This window comes from Vigna umbellata, chromosome 1, assembly GCF_029865625.1.
Source record: "Vigna umbellata cultivar VRB3 chromosome 1, Vumbellata_1.0, whole genome shotgun sequence".
Taxonomy (NCBI): Eukaryota; Viridiplantae; Streptophyta; class Magnoliopsida; order Fabales; family Fabaceae; genus Vigna; species Vigna umbellata.
In genome coordinates, this window is record NC_142165.1 from 7,097,267 (window position 1) to 7,106,284 (window position 9,018).

At 31.9% G+C, this 9,018-nt stretch overlaps 1 protein-coding gene across 1 annotated transcript; it reads right to left on the minus strand.

The window, feature by feature from the left end:
• Positions 1 to 5,135: 5,135 nt before the first annotated feature.
• Positions 5,136 to 7,598, minus strand: LOC124823082 (transcription factor MYB20-like). The gene is made up of 4 exons (XM_088092824.1): positions 7,489 to 7,598; positions 7,212 to 7,401; positions 6,701 to 6,830; positions 5,136 to 6,043 (listed from the first exon to the last, which is right to left on the minus strand). Exons 2-4 carry the CDS (start codon positions 7,342 to 7,344, stop codon positions 5,341 to 5,343), a joined length of 966 nt encoding a protein of 321 aa, XP_087948950.1. The 5' UTR covers positions 7,345 to 7,401; positions 7,489 to 7,598; the 3' UTR covers positions 5,136 to 5,340.
• Positions 7,599 to 9,018: the final 1,420 nt, after the last annotated feature.

Below are 9,018 nucleotides of genomic sequence, written 5' to 3' on the forward strand. Positions count from 1 at the left end.
TGTTTCTGGTTGTTTTGTTTTTGTCTAAGTTATAATGTTGGCACAAAGAAAAACAAATTGAAGTTATTTTAAGAAAAAAAAACAAAATTAGGCTTCAGTTATAACAAAAATCGAAACATACATAGAAGAATAAACTTCGATTGTCCAAGGAACCGAAACATATTGTCAAAGAGGTTTCAGTTGTTTTCATAATCGAAGTCTATTCTTCGCTTCAAGTTTAATTTTTTTTATTTTCAATCTTCTTTTAATTGCTTTTGGCTTCGATTGTGAAGATAATTGAAACCAAAAATTCTTCTCTTTTATCTCGTCTAGATATATTTTAGTGGAGACACTAAAACATAATGTTAAAAAAATTAATATTAAAACCCTTCATTTTTCTAGTGGCTTATACTACAGTTATATTGGATATAATACTAAGATGTACATAATGCATTCTTACAAATAAACTAAGTCAAACTAATTGGTAAGAAAGAACACTCTTTATTAACCAATTAACTATAACCCATATAAAGTCATACATTTTCATTGATAATTTGAATAAAAAATTCATTGATATATTATCTCATTTCTACTTAAAAATCTCAAGTGTAATAACCAATTAGATATTGTATTTCACTTTTAATCTTCTGACAAGTTAGAAAAGATGTTACAACTAAGGTGTGTCTCTCTCTTCATGTTAGAACAATAAAATGAAATATTTAATTCATTTTTCTCAAATATGGATACAAACTAAGTCGAGTCAGGTATACAAATTCTATCTTTGAATCATATAACTACATTTATTTCAATTGAAAAGTTCTTGGTTAGTACCTATTAATTGCAAGATAAGTTTTTAGACTTCAACTTTTCTTTGACAATTGTGAGGAAACACAAATTTCATTAATTTTTTCTACATTTATCAAAAAGATATCTCAAGGTGATAAAATAATGTTAAAATTATGTTATGTTTACATGTGATGTTTGGCATAAAGTTGAGTTAGAGATATATAAGACACAAAGCAAAATAAATCAAAGAAAATGATGTCGAGTTAAAGATTCAAAACACGAAGTTAAACTAAACATATTAAAGAGATGAATTCACTAGTGCAGTCAGAGGTTATGACATCGGTTATTTTAGCCTATAGGCACCGGTTCTTGACCCGAAGCATATACAGACGAGGTAAAAGGTCTGCACTTTTATGCCTCGGCTGTGAACCGTGACAAAACAATATAGGATTAGAACTCGGTTCAAAGGGAACCGAGGCAGTATGCTCTTCCTGGTTTCCCCATCAGGACGCCGTCGTCTTTCTCACGCTGCCAAACACCACACGTCGCCAAACACCACACGCCGCCAAACACCACCGTCTTTCTCACATCGGACCACCCAAAACACCACCGTAGACCACCTTCGTCCATCATCATCTTCGTCCATCAGAGACAACGCGACGATGCAGTAAGAACCCAGGAAGACCACGCGACAATGGCGGCAATGCGGCGGCAACACTGTCTTCACCACGCGACGACAAGGTAGCAGCGGGGAGGCAGCGGCGGTGGCGTTGTGGAGCGGATCTGGAGTGGATCTGGAGCGGCTTGGTGATGAAGATGAATGGTGGCGCGTAGATGGAGGTTGCAAGGCCAACGCTGGAGCTTCGTGAAGATCGCCATGGAAGATAGCGCCAGTGCGATTCTGCTGAGGACGCGATTCTGGTGGCTCTGTTGCTCCCCAATGGACGAAGCTGGTGACGACAGGGAGCTTGACGAACGACGGAAACACTGTCTTGACCACGTGACGGCGAGGCAGCAACGAGGAGGCCGCGACGGTGAAGCAGTGGTTGGATGGCAGCGAGAGAGAAGAATTTGTTGGATGTGGATGCAGCGAGTGAGAAGAAAAGTGGAGAAGTGTTTTTTGGATGCAGCAGAGAGAAGAGAAGTAAAGAGAAGAGAAGCAGAGAGAAGAGCAGGTAGGAAGGGTAAATTGCCTCGGTTATTCCTTTAACCGAAGTAATTGACTTTTACTGCCTCGATTCCTTCCTCCAACCGGTGCCTATACGCAGATTATATGCTTCGGGCAATTTTTAACCGAATTAATATGTCTATTATGCCTCGGTTCCTGTTGAACCGAGGCCTATAAGTTCGCTCAAATTGCAATACTGCCACCGGATTTATATTTGCTTCGGGTTTATCCAAACCGAGACCTATTAGCCGCGTTAGAAAGCCTTTTTTTTTACTAGTGATTATATTAAACGATCTTAAAGGTCTTATATCAAACTAGAAAGACTTATTATATATGCAAAGATTAGCAAAAGAAATTTAAAGTTTAACAACTAAATATTTGTATTATATTTGTTCATATGGCCAATATTTAAAAGAAATTAATATAAAAGATATTAATATTTGTAACAAGATATATTTTAACGAGTTTTTACATCTATCAGAATTATTAACAATGGAATATGTAAGTTGGAAATTAATCATAGGTATTAGTTTTCAAACAACACAGTACAAGATAAAATAATTAATAATATTGTATTGTATGTTTATAATTATTCTGATAATAGATAAATAAATAAATTAAAAAAATATAAACTCTTCCTTTATTTTGTCACTTGACTAATAATGGAAAAAAAATGAAAACTCATTTATCTATAACTTGGAAACATAAACGCACAATAAATAATATATAATTAGCACTTTTTAAGGAATTTCTCACATCTATCAATGTTATTTCAAATCCAAGAAATGAGTAAGTTGTTTTTAATGATGCACGTGGATTTTAAGTTGCATGCTCTAAAAGTGTTATGATGAAATTTAAGATATTAAAAGTATTATATAATTAATCATTATCATGTATAAAATATACTTTATTAATAAATTAATGGAATATTAAGTCTCTAAAGTTTTTATTAATGGTAAATTTGGCAACTCAATATTTATTAAATTTTTGTGATTTATTTCTAAATTTTCACTGGTATAAAAACTGTATATAATGTCATGTATACAACGTCTCATAACAGAATAATCAACGTTCGATGACAGTTATGTAAATAAAATAGTCTTATAAACGTCGGCTATTAGCTCCACCGACGTCTTAGTGTATATAGACGTCATCTCTTTCCTAGATCAGAAGTCAAATCCTCTGCCAGAAGGTATAAAATCAGAATTGAAATGTCACTTGTAAAAAATTAGACGTCGAACATAAAAGGGGTCCGACCTCTAATACACATTAAATGTCAGATCCTTTCCTCCGGACGTCAATAACCTGCGAAAAATATCCCAAAAGTAGCACTAAAATGGATTTCTTTAGCAATTAGACGTCGGTGGTGGAGGGAGACCGACGTCAAATGCTCTTTTAAACCCTAAAAACTCAGAATGCGAGCCTCACTATCTTTCGCATTTTCGTGTGGGTTTTCGTTTCGTTCGTGTTCGTCATTGCTGCTACAAGGTATGTTTGATTGATTTTCTTCCAATTAATTTATTTTGCACCGATTAACTTTAATTTGCACCGATTAAATTTTGTTTGTAGCGATTAATTTTGGCTTATGATGTAGTTTTGTGCGTGAGTTGATGGATTTCGATGATGACATGGAGTGCTCAATCTCCATTGCTTGAAACTCATAGTATATATAATTTTGTGATGGACTGAAATGATTTTCTGTATTTTAGGTGTGATAATATTGTAAAAACAAATTAATTTAAAAAAACAAGATAGACGTTGGCTTATGAGAGAGGTTCAATGTCAAAGTTGATTTCCGAGAAAAGGGATTCGACGTTAAATTAACATCTTCCAATAAGACGTCAAATTGAACACTGAAAATAACATATATCAATAACTTTTTTACAGTAGTGTTTATAACTTTTGAATAAAATATTTATAGTTAAATTAATGTCACAATTAGTTAACGCGCTCAAATCATTTTATATAATATTTTGTTATAAGAAATTATGATATTTTGTTATAAAAAGACTATAATAACAAGTTATAAGAATTTATTGTATTCAATGGAAATTATTTTTAAATTTAATTAGAATTATAAAATATAAAATTAAAAAATATAAAAATTATAAAAATATAAAATATATAATTACAAAATTATGAAATACTAAATATTATGTAACAATATTTAAAAAGATGACAAGATAAAAATAAGTGTCGCGTTACATAGTTAATAGAAAAATATAACGACAATATTCAATTGAAAAATTTTAAAATTTCAAAACATTTAATAAAACACAAAAATTTAGTATATGGATTTTTATTAAAATATAGTATGAGAGATAAAAATTATAATATACTATAATCCAAAATTTGCATTAATCAGTCAATAAAAGTCAAAGACAAAAAATTATAATAAGATTATGTGTACATGATAAATAAGACAACTTTTAGAATTATTAATATGTATAGTCAAGAAAAATTGTGTTGGTCCTATACCAGATATTTTAACTGAATTCAAATATTTTTTTATTATGAGAGATAATCTCTATTCTCGTTGAATCTTAGCTAGTTGAATCTAAGCTAATGCGTTAATAGTAATGAAAATTGAAGATATATTAAATAGAGTTTCATTTGCAAATGACTTTCTAATGTTCAAGTTCATGAGTATAGAAAAGTAAATAAAATAATATTAAAATAAATTCATTTATCATACACGATAATATTATCATTTAATTATTGATATATTTTATGATATTATGTTATATTAAGTTTTTTAATAGAATAATATACTTAAAAGAGTGGAAGTTGTATATCCTTTTAGAAAATAATAACTGATAATAAATTTTAAAAAAGTAAAAGAATGCTGTTTTTTTTAGTTTTGTCTCTTATGACAAAATAAAAAATTATTTAAATCAATATTTAATAGGGTCTCTTCAAATGGTGTAAGTAATATATATATATATATATATATATATATATATATATATATATATATATATTTGCAGTAAGTAATTACACTGAAAAATAAAAATAAAAATTGAGTGCGAGTCAATAGAACAAATCAGCATGCTTCCACCCATGCCACAAGGTTGAGTGGCAAGAATTTTCATATTCGAGATTTGTGTCTTAATATAAAACAAATAAACAGAAAGTGCTGGTAATGAAAAGACAAGAATAAATAATACATGTAATAAAAAGTGTAAAGCTATTGCAAAAAAACTTATAAAAATAAAGTATGGAACGTATTTCCATTATCATATAGCACATACATATTATTTGTACACGAAAAAGTGAGAAGTTAGGAGGAAAGTTGGTAATGCTTAACAAGAGCTGTGTTCTTCCTAATCATTATCTGTTTATTCTTCTTAATTAAAAACTTAGAATCAGATTGAAAACAGGGCAAAAGAAAAGGGTAGAATTTGAAATCAAAACAAGCCAAAAGCCCATGAATCCGTGACAGTTCTTGAGAATTGAGTGAGAGGACCATCACAGTCATCGTCTTCAGAGACCAGCCAATTAAGTTTGCTAATAAAGTCGTCATCATCATCCCACAAAGCCACACTGCTATTATTGGTGTTCTTGTCTTCATGGTTGTTATTGTTATTACTAAGACTACTATCAATGTAATCACAAAACCATTCAAAATCAGGTAGCTGCAGGTCTTCAAGGATGTTGGTTGAATTTGAAGAAGATGTAGAGGTGGCTGAAGAGGAAGGAGCACAAGGCATTAGAATCTCATTAGGTTCAATTATTGGAACTTCATCTGTGCAGAACCCATTCATTAGCTGATCCATTGTCTCAAATTGAGGTGTTGCCATGATTTGCTCTTCCTCTTTGCCTTCACTGACATTTGATGATTCAACTGAAATCTCTAGCTCCTTGTTAGGGTCAACCTCGGTGTCAAAGTCAATTTGCAAAGGTTGTTGGTAATTTTGCTCTTCTTCAGGTGGTTGGTGTAGTTGTTGTTGTTCTTGTTGGGGATGATTTTGGGTTTGTTGATTTGGGAGTGGTTTGTGTGTGATAGGATCAATGCCCATTTTCTTGAGCTTTTTCTTTATGTGGGTGTTCCAGTGGTTTTTTATCTCATTATCAGTTCTTCCAGGAAGATGAGAAGCAATCTTGGACCATCTGAAAAGGAAAATGACAAAAATCAGTAAAACAATAATATGCAAACATATATTTTTTTATTACAAAAATAAAACACGCGAAAGAAAGTTTCCATCATTAACATAAGGTCCACACGGACATCACTTGAAAGGAAGAATGACTTTGTAGCCACTAAAATGTTTCATCTGCCATGCAAGTTACGAAATCAGAATTTTTTTCCCACAAGACAAATTTCGACCCTATTTACTTTTCTACGTCAATCACACCCAGCTTTAGTCAATTTTAACTGCAATCATGAGCAGTTCCTTTTTACTTTTTTTAGTACTGAAAAAAAAAATGAAAGAATGAAAAGAAAAGAGCTTGGTCTACAAGCTTTGTACGCCTCCTTCCCCTGGAAGGTGTGAGCCATTATAGGACCACGTCTTTTGCCTAAGATGAATAAAGAAATTACAACTTGAGGCGTATGAATTATAGAATAATAAACTCAATTTGGTTGGTGCGTTTGGTGATACTTAAGATATCTTTGGATGGTTTTAATCATTTGTCGGGATAAGCCTAGTATAATTTTTCAAATGAGCAGTGTAGCAATCATTTTGTTTAATCATTAGTATGGTTCTTCAAGAAAAAATACACATGCAGAAAAGTTAAACAAGGGAAAATGGTGGGGGTGGAAATAACCTATTGCCGAGTTGAGCATGAAGATCAATGACCATTTTCTCTTCGTATTCTGAAAGAAGGCCTCTCTTTAAGTCTGGTCTAAGGTAATTCGTCCACCTCAGCCTGCAACTCTTCCCACACCTTAATAATCCTGCATGGAACCACACCCCAATCGTTAGTCTGATGAACTCATTGAAGTCCGTCAAGGGGATCTCTTTCCTCAAATGAAACACCATTCGATGTATTGTGGTAGTTAAAAGGCAAAAACATGTTTTGAAGAGTAGTTCCGAAAGGTGAAATGAATATGCCAATTTTGAGTGGTGTTTGATCTCCTTGAATGGAAATCAAAGGATTTGAACAGAGGAACAAGGAAGAAATACCAAAAACCAATTACCATAAAATGCAAAACATTGATGAACCGTTTTAAAAACAAAACAGCATGAGCATGAAAAAAAACTGGGATTTCAGCCTCCCATTTTAAGGCATTGATTAAGGACTAAAATGATTAAAAATAGGAGCAATGAGAGGATACCTGCAAGCTTAGGGACAGCTCTCCAGCAATATTGGCCATTGGTGAGAATGAAGCTGATAAGTTTCTTATCCTCCTCTGCAGTCCATGGCCCCTTCTTCAACCCAACTTTATCACAACATGGCTGTCTTCCCATTTTATACCAAAAGGGAAATGCTAGACAGCCAAGATATGAAGAACAATCGTCGAACACCTGAGGCTCAAAACGAGAGTGTCACTAACTCAGAGAGAGAACGAGAGTTTAAAGAGAGTTAAGTAACGATAGAGCAGCACCACCTACTTATTTATATACAGAAATCAACTACTCTAAACTCCAAAGTTGCCAAAAGTCATCAAACCCCACTATCTCAATTTATCATTTTTTTATTGATGAGCAAAATTGAGTGGATTATTCAATTCAATTTCTTGTTTGTCACTTGTCCCTTGTATGGTGTTAGAGATTTTGTTCAAAATGAACACGTGTGCATGAGGGATGAGGCACGTGCCGGGTCTCAATCAGAAAGCGCCACCTCATCGACCAACTTTGCTTGAGATTGAAGCGTGAGATACTCCACTCACTGACTCAAAGCTCTTGAGGATGGTAAGAGTATTAAGTAAAAGTAAGACAATACCGCAAGTGATGTACACATTCAGAGTCTCCTCTCATAATTTTTCTTCGACGTTTTCTATTTCTACTAACTACTTCCAATGTGTGAACGCGTTAGCGAAGAGACCACAAGAAAGAAAAATGGATCATTTGTTTTAACAGTACTTTGCCTGAATCAAAACACCAAATCATCACACACAAGTTTCAATATTCGGATATAGATCTATTCCCTAACTAGAAAACAAAAGGTTGGACCCAGACAAATGCTAATAAAACAATGCTATATAAATTCTTCAAACTATCTATTATTTAGACATCAAAATTTCAGTCATGATTTTCGACATATTTATCAATTACCAGATGCTCCATCAACTTAAACAGTTAAAATCAAAATCAAATCAAATCGAATTTCTAAAATTTGTTTACACAACCACATTTTTCAACCCTTGAACTTCTAAACATTTCAGTCATTTTAAACTAGGGTTTAATTCTCTGTTGTTTTCGTTTACATCCACAAAAAAGTGAGTTGACTTTCCTTCCTTTTTCCTACTTTACAAAAAAATACTTCAAGAGAGAACAGATTATAATGCTTTAATTTCTTTCCAAAATGCCTAATTTGGAAACCAAACATATGTCATTCTTTTTTACCATGTGATCATTCTTAACAATGACAAATAAACATGTTTGTGTGAGTATTATCCTAACTCGTTCTGTTTTTTATAAAATTTCTCATATTAATTTAATATTAGTATGAGTATAAATGATATTCAATTTTTTTAATTAGTATGGGAATAGTGTGTACATATTTGTCTTCTCTATATTCCAATATTTATCTCTGTCCTTATTTTCATCGTGGTTTGAATTATTAATTACAATGAAAAAAAGAGTTTTTAGCTATCACATTTGACTATTTTTATTCTCTTTTAATATTCTTATTTTTTTTAATCCGAGAGAAAAAAATAGTTTTTAGGTCTCTCATTTGACAATTTTTATCCTCTTTTAATATTTTTATTTATTGTTTATTTTTTTTCATACGAGACTATTTGACTTTTAATTTTAAACGTGCAATGACATGATATTTTCATTTACTAGGTAATATAAAATAATTATCTTAGTTATTGTCTTTGTTTCTTAATTTTTGTTTTATTTAAAAAAGATTTATTTTGTTAAAACAATTTTTATTATCTCTCAAAAATTTGACTAGAAAAATTTCTTAAATCTCAA